Source organism: Cryptomeria japonica, chromosome 2, assembly GCF_030272615.1.
Source record: "Cryptomeria japonica chromosome 2, Sugi_1.0, whole genome shotgun sequence".
NCBI classification, from domain to species: domain Eukaryota; kingdom Viridiplantae; phylum Streptophyta; class Pinopsida; order Cupressales; family Cupressaceae; genus Cryptomeria; species Cryptomeria japonica.
The window spans coordinates 316371872-316398649 of record NC_081406.1 but is presented as its reverse complement, the minus strand read 5'-3'; the positions used below and the strand labels follow the sequence as shown (position 1 = coordinate 316398649).

The window sequence follows — 26778 nt, the reverse complement described above, 5'->3', positions numbered from 1 at the left end:
CTGGCTGATCTCTTCAAATTAATTTGAGAAAGCAAACTGTGTATTATTTCTAACCTTTAGGTTGTAACTTTTAAGTACTTACCATCTCTGAATGACGTGCAAAATATATAGTATGTATCAGATTGTCAGCTGCAGTCAATCTTTGGCTTTGAAGATCCCTTGGCATAAAGTGCCATGTAGTTTTCTTTTTATAAATAATCTGAGAATGGGTAGTGTCTTGGTATAATGCTAGCTTTCTCAAAGAGGGTTTGACTATCTATTCCTTCGTATATCAAGCATAAACAACCTTCTCTACCTGTAATGGTACTTACTCTGTTATTTAAAAACATAGACTTTTTATTGGTTAAATTATGAAGCTCTCTACTTTTCTCTAACTGGTTTATTTGAAATCAGATCTGAAAAACAACTTTCTGGCAAAATCTTGTAAGTTTTAAGTTAAGTCCAAGGGAAGAACAGTTTCCGTTCATCACGTGGTTTGATTTGTAACCCACAGTTTTTTTGAGACATATATCAAGATATTTTCTATTGTATGGACATGTTTTATTATTAGCATTACTTGCTAAGCATATTTGATGTTTATTACCAATATCAAGTTTTTTCTTTGTTGAGATTTAGAACTTGCATATAAATGCCACTCAGATTTTGGGGCCGAGATCATGGCTTTACATTTTTGGAACACATCAAAATTTGAAATTTAATATATAACTCAAATTTTTGATGACTGATATGAATAAACTGATTTGTATTTTGTTCTTTGAAAATTCTCTTTGTAGGGTGATCTTCCATTTATATGCCATGACCAAAGGGGGATCTGTCCTAAGTATGCTGCATTAGAGTTCGATGAAGTACGAGCAAATTTTAAAACTTTTTCCCCAGGAGTTGAACATTTGGCTTAACCATGAAAGCGCCAATGATTTACCACTTAAGCTTATCCCATTTGACAAAAATGGTTTGTATTAGTGGAGTGTGTGAGACTAAGTATCTGTACAAGGTCTGATACCTAACAGAACCAGTGTATAACTTTCTTTTTTGATTGGTAAAAGTTTCATAATTTTATTGATAAATCAGGATTTAATTCTGGCCCGAACCAGGTGGGGCTACAGCAGGGGAGCCCCATACCCAGACCCACATGGCACCAAAAAACCAAACCCTTTAACTGGCCAAACTGGTTTCGGGTCCACCCTTATAATGAGATCAGAGGAGCATATTGAAAGAAACATCCTCCTTAGCTCTCTTTTCACGCTTCCTTTTCACCTCAGTCCAACCTTCCTCCTGACTCCCAGATTCTTGCGTCTCCATCTTGGTTTCATCCTCAGGAGCCCACCTTAAATCCGACCTCCCAGTCCTAGCTTTGTCTGCATTTTTCATCTGTGTAACACAAGATCCTGCCATTAGGCTAACCTCTGTCCTCGCACCTTGAATGTTTTCCTTACCGGTGTTACCATCATTCATACCAGTCTCAACACTGGAAACAGCCAGAGCCCTAGAGCCACCAACAGACCTAGCAGGAGCATCCTTAGGTCTGTGGGTGGCATCTTTCTCCCGAGAGGAACAAGAGGGGATATCTAGGTCGCCATTTCCACCACATAGTGGGAAATAGAGGCATTTTTCCACCACGAACCCTGCTTAGATGAAATTTTCTAATCATAGCTGGCAGCAATATGACCCGTCTGAAAACAATGGTGGCATCGAAAAGGGATGCCCTCATAATCTACTGGTTGTAGCCACTCTCTATCTCCAAACTTCAAACATACTTCAGCAGGAAAGTCTTTGTTTTACATCCATTTCAACCAAAACAAGGGCAAATGTTGTATGCTGAAAACCTAGGGAAATCTCATCCACTCCCAAAAATCTGCCCAAAGAATCCCCAATAGCTTCAAAGTAGGACTCAAACCAAAACTGTAAAGGGAGGTATGGAAATCTTACCCACATCGGGACTTTGTCGAAAGATTTTGTGGTCGGATTAAAAGCCGGATACCACGGTTTCAGAAGCACCGTATATTTGTCCTCCTAGCTCCATTGGTACTCATAGAGGACCTTCTTCCAGTCAGAATCATTGTCGAAGACAACCACAAAATGGTCTCGCGCCCCCAAGAAGATCTGGACATCCCCATCAAGGACGGGTTTCCAAAACGTGGAGATCAATTTGTGAAGTTCACATAGGGTCGGCGAGAAACCCTTGAATCTCCCAATCAGTCCCAACTCTGAAAAATATCTTTCATTTTCTTTAACTTTCTCCATTAAATCCGCCCCTTACAGCACAGTCCGTTTTGCCGCAACGGGGGAACCCTGAAACTGGCTCATCGGTTTACCATTGTCTCTGTCTCCTACCAAGACCCCTCTACCAGCTGTTCCACCCAACGCAGAATTGTTCTCCCTACCCCCCACGGCCTGAGAAAAACTCCTGTGAACCCCGTTTCTTGCTTTATTAAGAAAACCTGTCACAGAACTACTGTGACGACCTCCATGGCACACAATCCCCTTGGCATTTCGAGGATGCCAAGCTCTGCCCTCCACAACACTGGGATTACCGAGTGCATCCCCACCATGACGCCCAAATACAGGAAAGTCCCGAGCCGAAACCCTAGCATCAGGAAAACGAGGCAGCGCCCTTTCCACCACTTATATAAATAATGAACCAGTGTATAACTTTACAAATAAGTGCACAGATTATTATGCTGATCAAAACCAGTAATGCAGTTTTAGCTTGTTATTCTGGCAGAGAAGAGATATACTATAAAGATTCAGAAATATTAACATTACTGATGGTAATTATTAGTGGCAGTTATTCGTCTTAAATAGAAAAGGTTTTCAAAAGGCATGTTGACGTTGTGTTACGAGAGAATATACCATCACTTATTTTCTGATCATTTTCTTTGTTCCAAGGAATGTGAATCAATACTCTTAGAAGGGAAAACGTCTTTAAGTGAATTGTCTCTTAATAGGAATTATAACATGCAAGAAATGAGCTGTACAAATTTGAAAAGAGAAGGGTAGTTGAGAGGAGATGTAATCTGCAATGGAGGATATCTAAACAAGAAAAGTATTTAGTTGAAATGCTGGCTCTGTCTTGAGACATACTTCAACTGTTCAACAGAAATTTTTGAATTTTCCTCTAGGCATTAAAATGGTTTGTTTGGACTTATGTTTTGATCTTCTCTTTGTCCATACTCGTCATGCAGGAGGAATGTGAAACTGGGATCAGTGATGAGGAGGCTAGCAATGATTCAGATTGGGAGGTAGCAATAAAACATACAGGATTTGTTATGTGAAGAATGATCTAGCTTGTGAAATTTCCTATGTTTGATTATAACATTGATATATGGATGGTTTGTTTCCTGTAGATGTGGGCTAATTCAAGTGAAAGAATAAGGCGCAAACAGAGTCGATCTGTATGAATCCACTCCACCAAATCCTGTGTTTCTTTGTATATAACATATCTTTTGGTTTTCTTATTCGCATAAGTGAAGCATATGATTAAAATTCAGAAGGAGTGCTAGACTTCCAGTCAAGTAAGATGTTACAGATGTAGCATTGGTATTCATGCATATAAGTTCCCTTGTGAAGAGGAATTTTGATTTCTTAGGAGTCATAGACTTTGGAATCTAGCTTCTAGGTTATTCAGAATTCAAAATTTTGAAAGTTTTGAGAAAAAATTATTGTTTGAAAAGATAAAAAATATACTCTTACAGTCTTTAGAGGAAATTTTGTTCCTGCTTTCTCTGGTATAAAGATGTTTTGAATGTTTTTTGTTAACATATTCTGAAATGGAAATTGCTGTACTGTAATGTTTTAAACAGAAAGTGAATGTTAATAAAGCTAAAAGGTTATATCATATATTTTAGTTTAACTTGTTGACAAGAACTGAATATTTCACTTTTTTCAGATATTACTTTGTAGATTGCTTGGATATGCATGCTTTTGACTGGATTGTATTGTATAGGTTATTGATCCAGCCACACGTGCTGTATCTGCTGCTGCAGAATTTCAGGCTGCTAGACAAGCAGCTATGGAAGCTAAGGAAAAAGGGGATAAGCAGAAAAAGGAGAAAGCAAGCCGTCTGATACGTGAACTTAAACAAGAGATGATTTCTTTAGGTTAATTTTGAGTTCAGAGTCTTTTTTCAAACGATGATTACAAGTCAATGTCTATGAAGCTTTATAGAATGTTAGTGATTATTTTATCTACTGTATACAGGACTATCTGAAGACATATTGAACGCAACTGTTCCATCTGTGAGACCTACAGCAGTTGATAAAGAAGAAAAACTGGATTCGCACTTTTCAATGAGAGAAAAATTCTCTCTTGATGAAAGAGATAAAGAGATGGCTACAATTTTCTCCCAGGGTGTTTCTTCAGATCATGAAGCAGAAACCAGATATAAAAGTGCATTTGATTGCAGTGCCCCTGATGGAGCTGCAATCATCCAGGAAAGTGACCTTGTCGATAGAGAGGGTACAATTCTTTCTCCTAGCAAACTGGATTCAGCTTCAGAAAGGATCACTAGTGGAGGAGGAGAAGAAGAGCAAGAGGCAATAGAGATGCTAGGTTTATTTAATGAAGATGCTTCCTCAGATGAAAAAGTGCCACAAGCTATTCTGGAGATTCAGAAAAAGGAAAAAGCTATTGCATGGACACATGGAAAAGCTTCAGAGAAAAATCAAGACAGGTGGAGAAAAAATGGGAAATCTGTTAATGAGGTAATAGGCACTAGTTAGATGCAAAAGAATTCACTTATTTCTGGGAAGAATAAACCAACAAATCAATTTCCTATACAAATGATCTTTTATTGTTTCCTTTTCCAAGTAGCTTTACTAATTAATTGGTCAAAGCTTCATATCCAGCAACAGCAGAATCCCATGGAACTTTTGCCTTTTAAAAGAATCAAGCTTGTCTTTTTGGGTATTGGCAATGACATAGAATACAAATATTATTCTTGAAGGCGTTTTGTTTGTCAGGATGCTTCTTTTGTTTTAAACAAACTTATCTGATTTGTTAAGCATCCCTGCCCTTAAGTACTGTCTGCTTTTCCCAGTGACTTAATATCAGATAATATTCTCTACATCAAGTTTTTATTTTGATTAACGATTTCTTTATTCCATGCTCTGTTTCCATTGGAGTTGATTAATTAGCCGAACAATGTTCAGCTTATCAAGTGATTTTAATTCAAGAGTATGAATTGCCAAAATGGTTTAAGTACATGGAATATACCTTCAACATTTGGTTACAAGAGTAAATAATAAAATAACTGAAACTGGTTTTATCTTTTTCTTTAAATGAATATATAAGAACACCTCCTTATTTTTAAATATTTCTTAATAATGTAATATTTTTGGATACTGTAGGGGGATTTAACAAAGCAGCCTAAAGCTGTTCTGCAACAACAATGTCAGAAATGTGGTTGGGGAGCTCCAAAGTATGAAAAGATTTCAGGAAGGGGAAATGCTTATTCATACAGTTTGAACATCCTTCGTCCAACAACAGGGCGGGGAAAAAATAGGAAAGTTGGTGGACCAATAACTTTTCAGCTTTCAGATCAAGAAACTGTCTTTGAATCCGTCGATGTATGTATTTTAGTTAGAGTTGCACTTTCTCTGCAGATTTTAAGGATTTTTCTTTCAGTGTAATTTATGAATATGAGTGAGTTTTTCTAAACCAGAAAACTGATGCAAGACAGTTTCCAATACAATGGTAAAATGCTGTTTGTTGTTATATCACAACCTCATGCGTGAGTTCGGGTTTAGCTGTGGGAAACTTGTAAAACATTGCTTCTATTTTGTTGTGCAGTTTCTATTTCATGATTAGTTGCATACCATGTGTGGCTAAAGAGTTCGATTTCTAGGTGTTTTATGTGGTATCAACATTGTCAGGACAGAATTTTGTTTGCATATTCTCAGTTATGATGATGTTTTCTTGCCTTCCACATGGAGTTGTAAATTGATTTGGCAGGCTAAACAAAATCATGTCTTTGGAAATACATGCAAACTACAAATTAATCGAAGTTGTACATACAAAATGAAGTCGCTTATACAATAAGGTTGCACTTGTAAATACTAAAAATCATGGCATCGGTCAATTTTCTTCTAATATAACTTTCCAGAGTCTCCACCTTATTTGTAAAACAATCTATATTTCAAACAAAGTTGCATGGAAACATATATGCTATCAGAGATAGATATAGTGAATTTTCAAGACCTGATACAAATATAGCTAGATATGGCAGTTAAAAAAATACACATATTATTGAACATTGCACTATATATTTATATAATTTACAGTTGTTGAAAAGGACACAAAAATTATACACATACACATACACATACACATACACATCCCAAGTCCTGTAAATCCCTTAACTCTCACAACAGTGAAGGCTTTTGTGAGAGTGTTGAATTCCGAGTACAATCTTTTTATGCATAGGTAGGATTAGTCCTGTTAAAGTTTGGATCAGATTAGATATGTGAATAGTTTTTTTATTCGTCTTAATCAAATTGAGAGTCTACTGAATGAAGAAGATCGATATCTAAAAGGCTTGCACTCATGATTACTGTACTTGCCTATTAAACTCGAACTGCACCATGATATATACCTTACAGTATAGGCATGTCAATGGACAGACATGCCTCTACGTACGTGGAGACATGTCGATGAATAGACATGCCTCCACGTACGTGGAGACATGTCTCTTCATTGAGATGTCTCTATACCGAAGGTTATGCAAGACGACGATTCTCTAATCTTTTGTTATTCGGTTGACAATCAAACAGCGATTCCTCTTAATCGTTTGTTAGCAGTTAACTATTCTTCTAATCGTTAGTTATTACTGTTACATGCAAGTAACGATTTTCATAATCGTCTTTGAAGGGAGATCGACTAAATTCGATATACACGACGATAAATATATATCGAACTATTTAATGTGGAGAATCGATTTATATTGATCATTTCATTTGACCAATATAATCGATACTTATAGATACGGTGCTCATATTCTAATTCATATAAACAATGATAAATATAAATATTGTATATATAGATATTCATATATATAATAATAATAAGAACACTTATTATTATTACATATATTAATATGTATATATTCATATCAGCGATAATTTGCATTACTTATACATATGAGACTTCTCCGACCGAAGCTATAAAACATCAACACTCCCTCTTAGCTAGGGAGGAGGATTACAGGGCATTCATAGATGAACTACACATAGTGTAGTAGATATCATTATATGATATCAGGAGCAATGGTCTACAAGTATCAACACTTATGATACTTACCAGAACCCAACATATCCAATATGGTATGTGCACTAGCATCAAACATATGATGCCTACCATAGGGATGTATGAAAATCATGGCATACTCACAGATATTAGGCACTTAATATGCACCATGATGTATCTCAACAATTTTAGGATATCAACCTAATGATAAAAAAAATTGTTTTAAGAGATATGCACTATCATGACATGTTCATAGATATCAACCATATGATATCTATCATGATAGATTGTAGAGTTATTGTAAAGTCGTCACCTTTCAATAACTACTAGAAATACAAGTGATTATCATTCAGAAGTTGTCACTACTTAATGATGTACACAGGTGCCCATAATGACAAAAAGAGTTTATATTAAACATCTTTAGAATATATTAGTATAATAATAATGCTGAGACTCAAAACTCAGAATTTACATTTCAACGATACCAAGCTTGCCTCAGAAGTGTTCTACCTTTGTTTTGGTGAGAGGCTTGGTGAGAATGTCTCTTGTTTGATCTTCAGTACTAATATATCTCAACTGAATTACTTTTCTCTCCACCATGTCTCTAACATAGTGATAAGGTATTTCAATGTGTTTGGATCTGTCATGAAATACTGGGTTTACTGAAAGCTTTTTACAACTCTGGTTATCACAGTGGATGATAGTAGGATCTAAGGATTGTTCAAACAATCCTACAAGGAGTTTTCTCAACCATACTGCTTCTCATGCTCCCATAGATGCCGCAATGTATTCTGCTTTTGTGGAGCTCTGAGCAACTGAAGATTGCTTTCTACTAAACCAGGATATCATAGCTGATCCTAAACTGAAGCAACACCCTGATGTGCTTTTATGATCTACCACACTTCTAGCCCAATCTGAGTCTGTATATCTGTATAGGTTTAGATCTATATTTTTTATATTTTAAGCCATATCCAATTGTTCCACGAAGATATCTCAAGATGTGTTTTGCTGCAACTATATGTAACTGCTTTGGTTCACACATGAACTGACTGAGTGCATTCACAACATAACAAATATCTGGTCTAGTATTGACCAAGTACATCAATGATCCAATCATCTGCCTGTAGAGGATGGAATCTGCTGATTCAAAACTTTCAGTTGCCTCTCTTAACTTGTGTAAGTTTGTTTCCATGGGATTGGACATAGACTTACAATCCATCATTCCAAACCTTTTTAGAATGCCAATAGTGTATTTCCCTTGATTTAGAATGATCTCATTAGTTTGTTGCCATACTTCTAAACCGAGAAAATAGTGTAGAAGCCCTAAGTCCTTCATATTAAATTCAGCTGCAAGTTCTTGTTTACATTTGATGATGAGATGCTCTTCACCTGTTATTAACAAGTCATCAACATAAAGGATAAGAATTAACATATCTCCATTTATTACCTTGAAGTAAAGGTTTGGATCTGCATCGTTCTTTGAGAAGCCAAGTCCTGATAGATAGTGATCTATTTGTTGATTTTAGACTTTCAGATTTAAACTATACTCAGAAAACTTAAGTTAATTACTAAATCAATATATTTGCTGTTTAGTTTAATTACTTTCAGACTTAGACATAAACATAAATTGAGCAAAATGAACACGACACACAAATACCCTGGGAAAACCTCCTAGGAGGAAAAACCCAGCCAAAAGATCCTCAGATCTGACTATGAATTATATCCAATTGTAACAGTACATTACTTAGCTGGTAGCTTTGATGTGGCACACCAATTTGTCTAAGCCTTTCACACATCAATACACCTTTTGAATCTATTTTGCATGTAACAACAAGATGACCTTCAAATGAATAGATCTAGAAATTGTCTTTGGCTTCACATATGTCTTGCATTTCGCATCTTCTATTGAAGTTCACCCTTGTTTTAACAATCGCCTCAATGCACACTTCCTTCACTTCGCATTTAGAATTCTTTCTTTTTTATTTTCACACTTGCAGAATGATTATTGCATGTAATGTAATTGTATATTGAATGCATCAAATGGTGCTCAATATATATGAGGATAGACTCCAAGGTTGAGTCGGCTGAGAGGAGTATTGGCGCCATATTTTAAATAACCACACACGTTACAATGCATAGACCCCATTTAATTTGGTGCTACACGCTAAGTAAAGGCAACATGGGCCCGACCTCTTTAGTTGGGTTCTAATGTTGCCTATCAGCAATTAGAACCCAACACAAATGTGCTTTATTTTCGAATCTAAGTTACAATAAAAACAACACTCCCTCTTAACTTAGGGAGGAAATAATTACATAGTCAAAACATCATAATCTTCCATCTTGCACACAAGCAAAGAATGGATCCACCTTACATTGCCCACAGAGGGTGGAGAGGATCTTTTTTACCATCTTACATTGCCCGCAGAGGATGGTAAAAATTACTCTTCTCCCTGAGAAGATAACACTACCACCTTACATTGTCCGCAGAGGGTGGTTGATGCAACACAATGCATCACTGAGGTTGAGACTCCCTCTCAACCAAGGTTTCATTATCCACAATACCAAGTCTATCTCTGAAGTGCACAAACTTCACTCTGGATAGAGGCTTGGTTAGAATGTTTGCAATCTGTTCATCAGTGCCGACATACTTCAGCTGAATGGCGCCTCTTTGCACCATATCTCGAATGAAGTGATAATGAGTTTCCACATGTTTTGACTTGTCATGAAACACTGGATTGACAGACATCTTGATACAACTCTGATTATCACAATGAATAACTGTAGGTTCCCAAGGTTGTCCAAACAACCCAGCAAGAAGCTTACGAAGCCACACTGCTTCTCTAGAAGCAACACTTGCTGCAATATACTCAACTTCCGCAATACTTAGTGCAACTAAGGATTGTTTTCTGCAAGCCCAAGAGATCACTGCGCATCTTGAGTTAAAACAAATTCCTGAGGTGCTTTTCCTGTCCTTGACACTTCTTGCCCCAATCTGCATCTGAGTAACCTTCCAAGGTTATTGGAGTCTTGAGTGGATACTTCATCCCATAACCAACTATACCTCGCAAGTATCTTAGAATGTGCTTGGCTGCAACAAGATGAACATGCTTAGGCATGCTCATGAACTGGCTGAGGGCATTCATTGCATAGCATATATTTGGTCTAGTGTTAACTAGATACATCAATGATCCAATCAATTGCCTGTACTCCGATGGATTTGCAAAATCAGAGTTAGTTGCAGAAACACTCAACTTCTTTAAGTTAGATTCCATAGGAGTAGACATAGGTTTACAATCCATCATTCTAAATCTTTTCAAATTATCAATAGTATACTTTCCTTGACTCAGAAAAATTTTGTTAGATCTTTGCCATACTTCTAGACCTAGAAAATAATGCATTAGACCTAAATCTTTCATTTCAAATTCTGAAGCTAATTCTTTCTTACATCTAATAATAAGCTCATCTTTACCAGTAAGAAATAAATCATCCACATATAGAACCAAAATTAGCATTTCATCATTAGATACCTTAAAGTAAATTTTAGAGTCAACATCATTCTTACAAAACCCTAAACTTAACAAGTACTTATCAATTCTTTCATACCAAGCACGAGGGGCTTATTTGAGGCCATATAGAGCTTTCTTCAATCTGCAAACATGAGTTTCTCTATCATGAATCTCATAACCCTTGGGTTGTTCAATATAGACTTCTTCCTCAATGAAACCATTAAGGAAGGCAATCTTAACATCCATTTGATGGAGCTTCCAACCATTAACTGCATCAATGGCTATTATAGTTCTAATAGAAGTTTATCTAGCAACAGGAGCAAACGTTTCTTCATAATCTATGCCTTCCTTTTGAAAAAAACCACGAGCTACAAATCTAGCTTTCCATCAACATTATGTTTAATTTTAAATAACCACTTAGAAGAGACAACAACTTACCTTTGGGTCTAGGCACGATGTCCCAAACATCATTCTTGATGATCGACTGATATTCTTCATCCATAGCTCATTAATAGCTCAGACTCAATGAGATTGCTCATTAATGCAACATAGTTGGAGAATACTTGAGGTCTCTTGCTTTCTCTGAAAGTGCCACTGGGAGCTGCAAATCTTTCAGCTTCTTGAATGGTGTTTCTCACCCAAAGTGGCCTCTTTTTGCTAACAACAATGTCACTAGGTATATCAGTGGGATCCATAAGCTCAGGTGGATCATTATGCCCTTCTTAAGGTGGAGGCTCAACAGACTCCCTCTGAATCTCAGGGTTAGAATCAACATTCATATCTTGATTGTCATTAACTTCATCAATAACAAGAGAACCTTTTGATTTCTTAAAGGCAATATCTTCTTCAAAAGTAACATCCCTACTTACCTCAACATACTTTTGACCTGGAATGTAGATCCTGAACGCCTTGGAGGATTCACTGTATCCAACTAGCATTCCTTTCTTCTCGGAAGGCTTCAACTTGGTTCGCTTTTCCTTGGGCACATGGACATATACAGGACTTCGAAAAATTCTTAAGTGACTAATGTCAGGTTTGGATCCTGTGAAGGCTTTTTCAGGAGTCATATTCTTTAGAACACGGTGAGGACATCTATTTTGAATATATATTGCTGTTCTAGAAGCCTCAGCCCATAGAAAAGTCTGCAAATCTTGATCATGAATCATAGCCTTTGCAGCCTCAACAATTGTTCTATTCTTCCTTTCAGCAACTCCATTTTGCTGAGGATTGTATGGAATACATAACTCCCTCTTAATTCCTGTCTCAACACAAAAATCATGAAAACATTAGATAAGCAATATCTAATTTTGAGATAATAGGAACAATGTGATCAATTACTCCATCCACCAATAGTTTCATAGCTTTATAATTATTTCTTGTCCATAGGAGTTTTTCGTCTTCTTCATCAGGCATGGGTAAGGTCTTTTCCACAAGAGTGTTTAATTCATGTTCCTTTAATGCGAGCATCATTCTAAACTTCCAAGATACAAAATTTGCAGCTCCTTCAAGTCGGTCCTCAGGCCTAACTCCATTCACCATTTTGACGAATATAGAATTCTAGAACTTTTAATGGAGTTTGGTTTCCCTTTTATAAATCTGATTGGATCTTTTCTTCAAACTAGCTCTGATACCATGTTAAAGTTTGGATCAGATTAGATATGTGAATAGTTTTTTTATTCGTCTTAATCAAATTGAGAGTCTGCTGAATGAAGAAGATCGATATCTAAAAGGCTTGCACTTATGATTACTGTACTTGCCTATGAAACTTGAATTGCACCATGATTTATACCTTACGGTATAGGCATGTCAATGGACAGACATGCCTCTACGTACGTGGAGACATGTCGATGAATAGACATGCCTCCACGTACGTGGAGACATGTCTCTTCATTGAGATGTCTCTATACCGAAGGTTATGCAAGACAACGATTCTCTAATCGTTTGTTATTCGGTTGACAATCAAACAACGATTCCTCTTAATCGTTTGTTAGCAGTTAACGATTCTTCTAATCTTTAGTTATTACTGTTACGTGCAAGTAACGATTTTCATAATCGTCTTTGAAGGGAGATCGACTAAAGTCGATATACACGGTGATAAATATATATCGAACTATTTAATGTGGAGAATCGATTTATATTGATCAATATAATCGATACTTATAGATACGGTGCTCATATTCTAATTTGTATAAACCAAGCTTGAAAAACTCGGATTTTGCAATAACTCGGCAAGGCCAAAAAATTTTAAAAACTCGGGACTCGCCAAAACTCGGCGAAAAACTCGGCAAAACTCGGCAACTTTATCGAACATTTGAAAATACATTTTTTTTTAATATATAATTCAAAAACACACATTTACACCAAATTTGTATAACATATATGATTTCCATGATATATAAATCAAATTTTTTTGGTAATACATAGCAACAAATGCAAGTATCATAGCATAAACCAAAAATCAAGTGCAACATATGAATAAGAGTTCAATACATATCAACGTATCATAGTGACAGTCTCATAGAGTTATAGAGTCATAGACCACAAAACAAGAACCTCTGAAATTCTGATTACATATCAAGTTCAAAGTTTGGTATCAATGAAAATAAGAAATCATAAATTGCGTCTACGACTAAAGCTCAAAACAGATTGTGGCCGCTGGGTGGGTGGTGCTGAAGTAGTGGCAACATCCTCAACACTAACAGGTGCCTCTGCTGCATGATCAACCTCCTGCTCCTCCTCACGTGCTGCCACTTCCGCATCCCATTCCTCTCCTGCCCTCTCCAACTCACTCAGCTGCTCATTAGTAAGGAATGGATCCAAATCATTATCAACATCATCAGGAGAAGCAACCCATTCTGCTGCATATGGATCAATGTCATCCAAGTCAAGTGCTTCATGTGAATCTTGCCCTAGCACCTTCTTCTCATGTAATCGAATGTTGTACGGCACATAGACAAGATCATTCAAGCGTTGTTGAGTCAACCTATTGCGCTTTTTTGTGTGGATGTTCTCAAAAACACTCCAGTTGCGCTCACAACCAGAAGCACTACAAGGCTGTGATAATATGCAGATGGCAAGCTTTTGAAGATTAGGCGTTGTGGCACCATAATCTTCCCACCACAAATCTGCAAGGATACAAAATGTGATTTATAACTTGTAAAGATTTCAATAATCTTAAAGAGAGAAATGAATGGTAAAAATTAAACATATGTTTTTTTTTACCTGGTCGTAAGGTGGCTCTCCTACGTTTGCAATCAGGTGAAGAAAACAATTCCCCTAAGGCCTTCTTATAACTCTGCAACTCATCAAGTATCAGGTCTCGAAGGATCTCATCATCAACTAATCTCCGAATGCATGTGTCAAGGCCAATTCTAACCTCTGCATCTGCTCTGAAACTCGGAGAGTAAAAAAACTTGGGATTCAAGAAGTAGGCAGCAGCATGAATATGTTGGTGGAGTTGATGGTTCCACCTCCGATCAATTATGCGCCATATGGGTTCATACTTGGTCTTGTTTGACCCATACAAGTGTTGAATCGCCTCTTTGGCCTTATCCATGGCCTCATATAGATACCCCATGGAGTTATGATCCCCATCCACTATTCGTAGCACCCTCACCAACGGTTCCGACACCTAGATATAAAAAATCTAACAAAATCAGCAGATTGAAATATTAGAAAATTTAATAATAAATCATCAATTAAAGTTTCCAAACTTACATTGATGATCTCCTCCACTATCTTGGCAAAATTAGTATCAAAAATGGCAATCACAACCTTCTCTGCTTCAGGCTTTGTAGCATAAGGACTCCCCAACCATCTTTCACTCACGAACATCCGCTTCAGGTTGGGCAATGTAGCAAGTATGCTCTGCAAGGTGAGGAAATTGGTAGCAAAGCGTGTGACCCCCGACCGCACAAGATCCTTACCTTCAGTGTGCTCTCTCATAAGATTCAGGACCCATGTGTGATTGTAGATGTATTTGGTGATATTCCTTCCATCTTCAACCACTTTCTTTACCCAACTTAGTTTCCCTATGTCTTCAAGGAGCAAGTCAAGACAATGGGCAGCACAAGGGCTCCAAAATAATGTCGGATGTCTAGCCATTAGAAGTTTGCCGGCTGCCACATATGCAGCTGCATTATCAGTCACAACTTGGATGACATTCTGCACTCCCACATCCATCACCACCTCATCCAACATGTTGCACAAGGTCTCCGCATTCTTCACTTCATTGGAGGCATCAATTGATTTTAAAAATACTAACTGTCCTCCTGAAGCAACTAGAAAGTTGATGAGTGTCCTATTCCTACCATCTGTCCATCCATCAGAAAGAATGGTGCAGCCATTCTTTTCCCAAATAGTCCTTTGCTCTTCCACTAATGCATGAGTGTTTTGGACCTCATCCTGCAATAACGGTCCACTTACCTCGTAACGGCTTGGGGATTTGAACCCCTTACCTGCCACAGTCAACGCGGTGACCAATTGGTCCCAAGATGGACTAGAAATAGCATTGAACAGAACATCGTTGTAGATAAAAAATCTAGCACACGCCACCTTGGCTTGTTGGTGAGCCTCTTTATTCCATGCAGTGCCAAGCAATCCAGGTTGTGCACCAGGAGTGTTACGTGGAATAAAGAAGTTTTCCATGTTGCTGTCCAAAGTTCCCTTTGCTCGTATCCGTGGCCCAAGGGAAGAACCAGATGTCGCCACATCTGTATGTGACCCTATGGAACTCAAATCTGCCCTTGGGGCTGCCATTGCCTCTGCTGTTCTCTTTTTTGTTGCCTTCCTTTGATCATATGCTTCAAGCGTTGCTATTGCATCTCTCGTAGCCTCTTCAGTACATTCCGTACAGCTTGTGGTATCTCGGCATTGAATTTTTGCAAGGTGATATTTGAACCTATTAATGCCACCTTTTACAATTTTTTTGCAATGGTTGCAAAAAACATCTCCTCGTTTTGGACCTGGTCTCCCATGTTTCCAACAAGGGTCTCTCTTTTTGCCACCAACTTTAACTGTAGAAGCTGAATCCATTTTCTTTCAAAAAGATGTGGAAAAGAGAGACAACATTTAGAGATAAATAACATTGTTACCAAAAAAAATCACGAACATCCAAAAATTACAATGACTGTATAACTGTATTTTATTTACAGTCATCTATTAATAGATGACTATCTAAAATTAAAATTTTAATTGGTTGTGTATTTTTTTAAGTTTTTAACTTCAAATTTAAATTTAAATGAAATACTTTAATACACATTGACATTACACAGTTGACAGTCATTTCAAATTTTCAAATGACTATGAGTATGTATTACACAGTCATTTCACAATTGACTGTGTAATACGCAGTCATTAATTACAATGTACATTAATGATTAATGTATTACACAGTCATCAGTCATTTGAAAATTACTATGTATTACACAGTCATTTCAAATGACCGTGTATTACACAGTCATCAGTCATTTGAAAATGACTGTGTATTACACAGTCATCAGTCATTTGAAAAGACTGTAATGACTGTGTATTACACGGTCATTTTCAAATGACTGTGTAATACATAGTCATTTGAAAATGACCGTGTAATACACAGTCATTTGGAAATGACTGTGTATTACATAGTCATTTCAAATGACTGATGACTGTGTAATACACAGTCATTTGAAAATGACTGTGTATTACACAGTCATTTGAAATGACTGTGACTGTGTAATGATGACTGTGTAATACACAGTCATTTGAAATGACTGTGACTGTGTAATGATGACTGTGTAATACACAGTCATTTGAAAATTTGAAATGACTGTGTATTACACAGTCATTTGAAAATTGAAATGACTGTGACTGTGTAATGATGATTGTGTAATACACAGTCATTTGAAAATTTGAAATGACTGTGTATTACACAGTCATTTGAAAATTGAAATGACTGTGGCTGTGTAATGATGACTGTGTAATACACAGTCATTTGAAAATTGAAATGACTGTGACTGTGTAATACACAGTCATTTGAAAATTTGAAATGACTGTGACTATGTAATACACAGTCATTTTCAAATGACTGTGTATTACACAGTCATTTCAAATGACTGATGACTGTGTAATACACAGTCATTTGAAATGACTGTAATTACTAATTATTAATGATTGTGTATTACACAGTCATTTCATACACAGTCATTTGAAATGACTGTGTAATATTACACAGTCATTTCAAATGACTGTGTATGAAATGACTGTGTATTACACAGTCATTTCAAATGACTGTGTAATATTACACAGTCATTTGAAATGACTGTGAATTTGAAATAAAACAATACAAAAAGATACCTGGTCGCGCATGCAAATGCAAACAATACACAGTCATTTTGACTGTGTAATACACAGTCATTTCAAATGACTGTGTATTACACAGTCATTCGATTAAAATTTAAAATGACTGTGAATTCGAAATAAAACAATACAAAAAGATCACGAATAAACAAGTAAAACCCTGGTCGCGCGTGCAAATGCAAACCCTACTGGAAATCCGAAATCGCATGGCGTTTTTTGCCTTCCGGAGTCGTGCGAAATGGAATAAAGACTTAGGTTTTTTTTTTGCCTGCGACTTAAGTCGCATTTTTTTCGCGTTTTGTGCCGCGTTTTCGGGCGGGTTTTGGCGATTAACGGCGAGTATTTGTCAAAAAAATCGCGGCGACTATATGAAAAAATCGCGCCGAGTATTTCCGCGATTAACTCGCGCGCCTTTCTGGATCGCGATTACTCGCGAGTTTTTTAATGGCTCGCCGAGTTTTGCAAGCCTGGTATAAACAATGATAAATATAAATTATGTATATATAGATATTCATATATATAATAATAATAAGAACACTTATTATTATTACATATATTAATATGTATATATTCATATCAACGATAATTTGCATTACTTATACATATGAGACTTCTCCAACCGAAGCTATAAGACATCAACAAGTCCCAAACCCAAGGTCCACTCTGAGAAGCATCATATACTTGTTTAGGGATTGCATAGATCACAAAGAAAAACTGTTTATATAAGGGCCTATGTTGATTTCGCCTTCAAGAAGAGGCTACCATTTTTTTAGGATCCACCTATTTAGCTTTGTAGGGTTGGCCAAAAGTTGTGAAGTGGTACATTAGTGCGTGTTTGCTATGTGTGTCTTCATCTTTCAACAATTTCTGACTTAAAACAACAATGTGAGGAGGTGAATCCTACTTAGAATTGGGAGAAAACTCTGTTGTTTTTAACACATTTCCCTACTATGAACATTTACCATTTACGAGGACATTCTAAAAAACGACAAGTTAAGCACTTTGTTTGAGGAAACAAAGCTGTACAAAATAGAAAGCCTATCGATCAAAATTCACTGTCGAAGGGCAGATCTAAAGAGGAGGTTACAAAATGTATATGGCTTTGGTGCCCTGTTTTGGGGGTGTGCACTATTCTTGGGTCGCATAGGCTGATTTGGCCTCATGGATGTTATTAAAATCTTTCATTCATTCATACTTCCTTTTGGTGAATGAAATAATCTGTTGTTCATAATGTATTTGGGCCAAAGAATTCATTTGTTGTGTGAATTGCATTTATCTTTTGTGAGTTGTGCGAGTAAAAAGGCCATAGAGGAAGAGTGAAGATTTGTCTTTACAAATGATACCCTAGTCGTGCCATTGCTTGCAAGAAGTTGTGAAGGATGTACAACGCTTTAATCATAAACACTAGCTTAGATAGGTGAGATGCGGTCAACATCCAAGCCTCACGTCAAAGGGTTGTGAGCCAATAGAAAGTTGTGCGATTTAGTAAGGAGAATGGGAGGAAGCATGTGACTATCCCAAACTAATATTTTTGGTAGAATTTATGGCAATGAGGGAGGAGTTTGGAGGCTCTAATAGAGCAAGGGTTATCAAAATTGGTGGCTTATGTAACCCCTTGCAAGACAATAAGTGATCCTCTTGAATCTTTGCTATGAGTTGCTGAGGACAAGGTGACATTAAGTGGACTAGTGGAGGCCATGCCAATGCCATTGGGAGTTGCATGTATGGAAGTTGTAGAGGGATGAAACTTGGTTCGAAGATTTGAAGTGTCATCACTCTTCTCAACATGTTCTCTAGAGACTTTTGATCTATAAGTGGATGAAGTTGGATTGGTGGTAGGAGAATAGAATTTCATTATTGACATTGGAATTAATAGAATACATATGAACAATTAATTTTTTTTTTTGCAACTTTTGAGTGTTTGTTGATTTAGTATTAGATTCGGCCCAAATTGGGTTCATGTATGGATACACCTAGATTTGGTATTCGTATTGTATTCATGTTGCATTTGATATGTCGATACATGCACCATTACGTAACATTGATACATAGAGACAACTTTGGTTTTAAATTTGTCAAGTGTGAGCAGTAGAACTTTAATAGAATGTATGGTTACAGAACATTGATATTACATGGTATTCTTTTACAAAATAAGAGATATTTAAATTTCGTGAATTAAATTAACACCAATAGAATGTATAACATATGCAATTATATTAGATAGTGGAAAGTGGAGGCTCTAGGACCAAATTTTAGATTGTAGGTAGATTTGTATCAAATTATGAGACTGTAGACCACATTGATTGTGGGTGTTTGCATTTACTACTGATGTTCATTTTGAGAGGCATTATTCAAGAGAGCAATCAATTCTTGTTGAAATTTGAATGTATATATTATTTTGTTGGGACTCCCAAATTATTTTGTCTTTTACAAGACACAACTTCATTTTAAAGATTACCCTCAGTATGATTGATGTCCTTGATCTGAATGGCATAATAAGCCACTTGTACAAATCCTCCTCACTCTTCAAAGAAGTCTTCCATTCCTCCTTTCTCTAATCCTAATTTGATGGTATCAACTTTTCAGGTCCATTTTTGTGAAGTATTTAGTCCCACTTGAGCAATCCATTAACTCATCCATCCTAAGCAATGGATATTGATATTTGATGGTGATCTTGTTTATAGCTTTGTAATCTTTACACTTGCAACATTCTTCTCACTTCTTAGGTGCATGCATAATTGGTCTTGTACATGGACTCAAATTGGTCTTCACTTTGTATTGCTTCCATCTTGTAGGTAGCTTTGTATGGAAAATTGGCCCTGTGTCAAATAAATATGATGATCTATGTGCCTCTTGGGTGGAAGTCCATCAAGTACATCACTAGACAATATCTTTAAATTCTCCCAACAACTTTCTCACCTTTTCAAGTGGCTTATTAGCCTCGCTTTTAGATTCTTATAATGAAGGTTAGTTAGGAACATCAAACCAACCTCTTTTGTGTGCTTTGCATTGAGAAATTTCTTTCTATTGACCAACTCCACTCTAGAATTTGGAATAGATTCCCAATCTCCCTTTTTTATTGGGCTTAGGTTATATTTATTACCATCCTTCACAGAGGTGTAGGTGTTTGCCCTACCATCTATTGTGACCTTTTCACACATCGCCCCATTGCAGATGTGGACCCCCATTTTCTGCTTTTTAGGGTTCTTAGTCGCCAATCTTTGAGAGTCTGGGGATTAGAGTTTTTAAGTAATCTTTAAAGTCAATCAGGGAGTCAATCATCATAACTGTGTTTGGAGACCATCAAAGTGCTTAGAGGGCCCGAAGGATGAAAAATGCACCTGGTCAGGGTCAATTTTGACAACTTCCTTTTTTTGTGGGATTTTGCTTTTTTGCTTTTTCATTTTTGGCATTTTGGGATCAATCTAGGAAGCAGCTTTTCCACCTGCTTTTTTGCTTTTTGCTTTTTGCTTTTTTCAGCTTTTTAAAAGTTGACCTAGGATTGGGTCACTCAAGTCATGGCAACAAGGTTCTTGTCTTCGAAATGAAAAGTTTGTATCTCCAAGTATGAAAAGCAAGGGAAAATCATATAGGCTAGGCGATCTAGAGGTTCCAGACAAATATGGCGATGAACAAGAAATTCCTCAAAGTGTTCAGGGCTAAAATGGAAGGCAAAATTTGCTCATGGAGAAAGCAATGTCTCAAGCCCTAACAAAGCCCGCCAAGGAAAAGCAAGAATTGGCTTGCCAAGTGCTGAAGTCCGCCCAACACTTGGCATGAAAATGGCATAGCACATCATGAATTCCGCCCAAGTTTGAAGTAAAATGGCATGGCAAAGGGTAAAGTCCGCCCAAGGCATAACAGTTATCAAAGCCCAAAATGTCTTGATACCACTTAAAGTTACCAAGAAGAGGTAAAGTTTGGCATGAGATGGCACGAAGTTTGCCCCCAAAGAGTGAATTGGCTTGCCAAGGGTCCAAGTCCGCCAAGGAAAAGCAAGAAATGGCTTGGTAAGGTAGGAACTCCGCCCAACTTCATGAGGAATTGTCCTAACAGCACATCAACTCCGCCCATGAAGGAGATGGGAATGTCCCAAGACATCGCCAAGTCTGCCATCACAAGGCATAATGCAAATGGCTTAACAAAGTGCAAAGTCCGCCTTGCATACAAACACATGAAGTTCGCCAAGGTCGGATGATTAAAATGTCTTGACCAAGTGTCATGTCCGCCAAAGGTCAAAGCAAGAAATGGCATAACATATGCCAAACTCCGCCTAGACATGATAAAAATGTCTTGAGACCACACAAAGTCCGCCATGGTTAGACTTTGACCAAGTTTGGAAAGTCAAGAAAATTCGCCCAACACTTCGAATTTTTTTTCAAAAATTTGCCCAACACTTGGAGAAATTTCTTAAAACACATGAAGAATCCTTGCCAACACATGGACAAGATGAAGACAAGGTGTGAAGTGGCACCAAGAACAAGAATATAAACTTTCTTTTGAAATCTTTTGAAGGGATTGAGTTGCCATTTGGAGGAAGATGAGAAGAGGATTAGGTACGATGGATCCATGAAAGAATGTAAAGATGCTAAAAAGATCGAATTTTTCAACCTTTATCAATTTCAGAATGTCCTCCTTACCGGAGAAGAAATTGCTGAAATAGAGAGAGGAGCAACACAAGATGCAGAAGGAGTAAGATTGGATGAAATGGAGGATGAAGATGAGGACGAGGATGAGGACTTTGACTTTGAAGAAGAATCATTTCACCATTTAGATACCACAACACCCACTGCTACTACTTCTAGCTCAAGGCCTGAAAAATTGAGCTATATTAGGAGAAATACGAAGAGGAAGATGTAGTCTTCTCTTTGGTTTGTTCATTGTTGTTTTTCACATTTGGAGTTGGACATATCATTATATGTAATTTTGTGAACATAATAAACTTATGCTGCTATTATACATTTTAGAGTTGAAACTATGAGTATGAATGATGAAATTTCAAATATTGCGTGTTTGTAGGTCATATGACATGTGTAATGATTCAATTATGGCTCTTATGTTCTCTAAATGCATTAATTTCCTGATGTTTTTTTTGTAAAACTACGGTTTTTTTTTTGCTGAGTCCTTGCCGAGTCTTTCACGAGTCTGAGTCCGAGTCGAAATTTTTGGTTTGCCGAGTTCGTGGCGAGTCCGAGTTTTAAAACTTTGGTAGGGAGGAACTCATCAGAGGCTCACTTAGGAAGCCAAGGACTTGGTAAGCAAATTTGGATCCTGGTTCATTGAGTATCAAAGATTCACGTATTTGAGAGTTAAGGGATTAACCGGATGCCCTTACAGACTTCCAATTTATCCCACCAATACAATGATATTGTTTGAAGTTCTTAGGTAGTTGGAAACATGAGGGCTTCCAAAGAGCAAAGCACAAGATTGCAATTTCCTTTCCATTTTTTATTGGAAATATGTTTGAATCCTGTTCAATGGCACAAGCAGCTGAAGGTGCAAGGCTGGAGATGCAATGGTATCCATTCGTCTTCTATCGATCTAGAGCTAATTTTGAACCCCACAATCATATTTGATTGGTAAACAGAGATAAATACAGGCATAGGGTGGATGGGCAAATGCTATAGATGAATTTGATATTAGGAAAAGTCTATGGTCAAGATTGCCTGAAATTTGATCAGAACAATTGAGCTTTTCCACGTGCCTTACCAAATGGAGGATGATGGAGAATGCACTCGGCCACGCTATGATGAGAATAGGCCTCTTTCTTCGGTGAGATGGTCATAACCAAAACTTGTAGATTTGACCACCTTGATGTGACTAGTTGTCAAATATACACAATGGTTGGTTGATCAGCAAGTGCAAGAGCTGAAACAAATAAGTGTGACTCTCACTTACAATTTAATGGGCGTAATAGAGTCATGGTCTTCTAATGAAGGAGCATCTCAAAGTGCTGGGCCACTTGAAAGTATTAATTCAAGAAAAAGAAGAGAAACAACTGAAGGTTCTCCAAAGGAAAGAAAGTTGTGAATGAGGGGGCTGCTGAAAAGAAATAGAGGTCAGAGCCATCTCATTCTGCCACATCCAGAAATTTGAAAGATGTATTAATTCTTGAGGATAAACCAATGGTTGAGATGAAGATTCCTTCTCCAATTCATGAAGGAAATATAGAATCAATCCAGCAAGATTGAATATAGAGATAATCGAGTCAGAAAATGAGATGGATATCCTAGATGAAGGATTCCAATAGGGAATGATTTCCACTCTTTGAGGGGTTGAGGATAGCCCGTGTGAAGAAAGCAATTAGGAAGAGGAAGGTTTGAACTACCCACAATTCCTGATTGGTTAAAAGAAAGGATGAAAGTAAAGGCGCCTATGGAAGTTCAAGAAAAAGATGACTACTAATTTGTTGGCTAGGTTGGGAAAGGTTGCAGTAAGGAAGACAACCAAAAGGTTTTCCACGATTCAAAGGGATGAAACAGGTTGTCGTTCAGTTCAGATTGCTGTGTCAAAAGTTGATAAGGCAAAGGAAGACATTACTCCTAAAGAGTATGAAATCACAACTATCAACTTAGGCCTAACCACCAAAGGATAGGAAGTTGAGGACTTGGATAATACGGTCATCTCCATCAAGGCAAGATTGGAAAAGGAAATAGGAAAGAAAAGGGAGTACGTAAAGGAATTTGAGCAGTTAAAGAAGTATATCCAACACTTGACCAAACCTATTGATCAAGGGGATACACCTGCTCCTCCACTCTTGACTCTTCCACAGGAAACCATTGAAGATTTTGAAGAAAGAAAAGTGACAGCTAGAGAAACTAAGGAATGCATAGCAGATAACAATGATGAGGCTGTCACATTCGTTGAAAAGTTGATGTTGTTATATGGGCAAACTTCTTTGCTCTCTAGAATCTCAAACATGGCAGAAACCTGGGAAGATCTTCATGATATTCAGGATAGAATAATCCCATGCCTAAGGGTGTTGAAAGGGATTCCTAAGCAGAAGTTAATTGATGGATAGGTAATTGCAGCAGGGGCTGTATATGATTTCAACACATGGTATTGGACATTAATTGCACGAAATGAAGTTCTAGAAAAGGTAAAGGTTGATAGCATCACAGTTGAAGAGCAAATTAAAGAAATTCAAAACAAGATTTTCCTTCTGGCTGCTGATATACTTGGGAAAGAAACAACCCGGGAAAATGGAATACAAGTGGAAAATCTTAGCATATGTGGTGATTTTATTCAAGAGAGAATAGAGTGTCTTTTGAGCATCTTTATTCATGTGTTCGGTGTGTCATAAAGCAGGCACCAACACCATCATGCGTAGCTTCTTGATCAAACTTCCAAGGTGTCCCAAGCAAAAGATGACACACATTCATGGGTGTGAGAACACACCATAGCTCATCAATGTTGAAATATAGCTAGGTCGTATCCCTTGATTGGGCCGACCTAGCTTGGTAAATGTTTGATGGGCCTAATTATGTGATTATATTATGTAGCTTGTGAATGTTAAAGGGCAGGCCCTATTTGGGCGCTCAACTTGTGTAACTTGTAATTGGGTCTGGCCCTAAATGGGCATTGTAACTTGTGATTCATGCTGGGCCCTAAATGGGCATCGTAACTTGTGATTCATGTTGGGCCGTAAATGGCCATCGTAACTTGTGATTCATGCTGGGCCCTAAATGGGTGATATAATGCAACTTGGTGATATGATAGGGCTGACCCTATAATGTGTAACTTGTAATTATTATGGGTCAGACCTTATTTTGTGCGCCAACTTTAGATGCCTTATAAATTTACTGTAAAGACCGACCTAAGTCAAATAAGATGTAAAAGCTCATATATATTCAAGGCAATGCAAGCATCAACACAACATATACACACTTAGCGAATTACCTCTGCAAGGTTAGCGAACTTCTATTGTATGTGATGTGCAATTTCCTTCATTGATCAGCATCCGTGATCAACAAATTTGGAGCTGCACTCTAGGGCAGTGAATGCTTATCAGTCAGCAATTTGTCTACTAGGCTGGGCGAAGATTTTTTGGGCTGCCGAATTTGCCTTAGGTCTGCTGGAGCGTGTCAAGGCTGCTCAAAGGCTGTCTAAGTTTGACAGCAAACTGCGCATCACCCTGACTTCCAGATTAAGATAAGTTTTGCTATAGTTGATTTATGCCCTAGAGGGTAAACTTGTAATCTGCTTAATCAAATCAGATCTGAGATTATTGTTGCTGGGTTTTTCCTCCAAGAGGGAGGTTTTCCCAGGGTATCACTGTGTTATGTGTGCATTTGTGTTTTCTTGTTCTTTACTGTCAATCTGATTGCTAAGTTTAACATAAAACTAACAATCAACCCTCATGATGGGATGTTCAAACCATTCTTCATGTGCTGCCTATTTCTTGACATCTATGGCTACAAAATAACATAAAAACGAGTAAGGAATTCTCAAGTCATCATTCTATTACCACCAAATGTTGATACTTTTGCACCCTTGAAATCAAGTTTAGGTGTGTTCTTAAACCCAAAATTTCCACCATTTCTATAGCCTCTAGATTCTTAAAATTGCCACCATCGATAATAATTTTGCAACACTTTGCCTTGGACTCACAAATAGTTGAAAAGTGACCTTTTCTCAACACTATATCATTGTTCTCTTTAGGGTGTTATGGCAAGATCCCCTTCATCACGAGGGCTTTCCCTTTTTTTGGGTCGTTAATGGTTGAAGTAATTGATTCTTCATTTTCTCCATCTCGTTTATTTGACATTTAATGCATTGGAAAGATCCGTGACACGTTTGGCCACAATAATAGAAGGCTCCAACAAATTCTCTCCCTTTGGAGTTGCTTTCCTTTGCCTATAATTTTGGGTTTAAGAAGTGCTAGCTTTTGTTTGTATTCTCTTGCCTTTGTTGGAATTATCTTAGCCTTTACCTTTGGAAAATTCTCTTCTTTGACATTGTTGTTGCTTGAACAACTTCTCCTTTGCCTTCAAGGTGAACCGATAGGCTTCTTCTACCTTTTCAATCCTCAACTTGTTTATTTTTTTCTAGATATTGAACCTTTTAGCCATTTTACAATATTCCATCATCTCTTTATCCATCTCATGTTAGCTTGATTAGGTGACAATCTTTTAAAATTCCTTAGCGTAATCTTTGACACTAAGATTACTTTACCTTAAATTCAAGAGCTAATTCAACAACTCTAATTGGTGACATTTGGGTAAAAATTTCTCTTTTAGTTTGGTTATTGTCTCATGGCAATGATTGATTCTTCCTCTTCCTCTTTTGGTTCTTTCATTGTGTACTTCTCTACACAAATGTGTGACATATGCTCCCTAGCTTTTAGACCAAGACACTTTACTATTGATCACTGTATGAAATGAAATTCAAGAGATCTTCCATGCATTAGGAACCAAACTCTTTATTCACAAACCAAAATTAAAGAGAAATATTTTTTTGATGATGCTGACTGCCCAGAACCCGTGATGCTTCTGTGTTATGTATGCTTATTGTGAGATTGACTGTTCCTTTTTTGGTTATAGGACTTCTTTTTTATTTATGGGACTCCAATTTGAATAGCTGATGAACTTGCATGTCCTCTAATTTAAGGTTTAGTGTAGTGAAGTGGTAATGAAAAGTAGATTTTATTTTAATTTTATGTTAAAGGTATAGTTGTTGGAAGGCATCTCCAAGGGAT

The 26778-nt window shown here is 37.2% G+C and overlaps 2 protein-coding genes across 7 annotated transcripts in view; one reads left to right on the top strand and one right to left on the bottom strand.

Moving 5' to 3' along the window:
- The window catches only part of LOC131070237 (DExH-box ATP-dependent RNA helicase DExH7, chloroplastic), a 408882-nt gene that overhangs the window by 5706 nt on the left and 376398 nt on the right, over positions 1-26778 (top strand). For all 6 annotated transcript variants that reach the window (XR_009371539.1, XM_058005745.2, XM_058005743.2 and 3 more), the window contains exons 4-8: positions 3183-3239; positions 3345-3392; positions 3944-4097; positions 4198-4700; positions 5346-5564. Coding sequence is in view for 5 of the 6 variants with exons in the window: in XM_058005745.2 (XP_057861728.2) it covers positions 3183-3239; positions 3345-3392; positions 3944-4097; positions 4198-4700; positions 5346-5564 (981 nt within the window). In the remaining variant the exon portion in view is untranslated. The remainder of the gene's footprint in view (positions 1-3182; positions 3240-3344; positions 3393-3943; positions 4098-4197; positions 4701-5345; positions 5565-26778) is intronic.
- Positions 13216-14403, bottom strand: LOC131873632 (uncharacterized). Its single transcript, XM_059216632.1, has 2 exons — positions 13968-14403; positions 13216-13870 (listed from the first exon to the last, which is right to left on the bottom strand). The coding sequence occupies exons 1-2, from the start codon at positions 14320-14322 to the stop codon at positions 13356-13358; spliced, it is 870 nt and encodes a 289-aa protein (XP_059072615.1). The 5' UTR covers positions 14323-14403; the 3' UTR covers positions 13216-13355.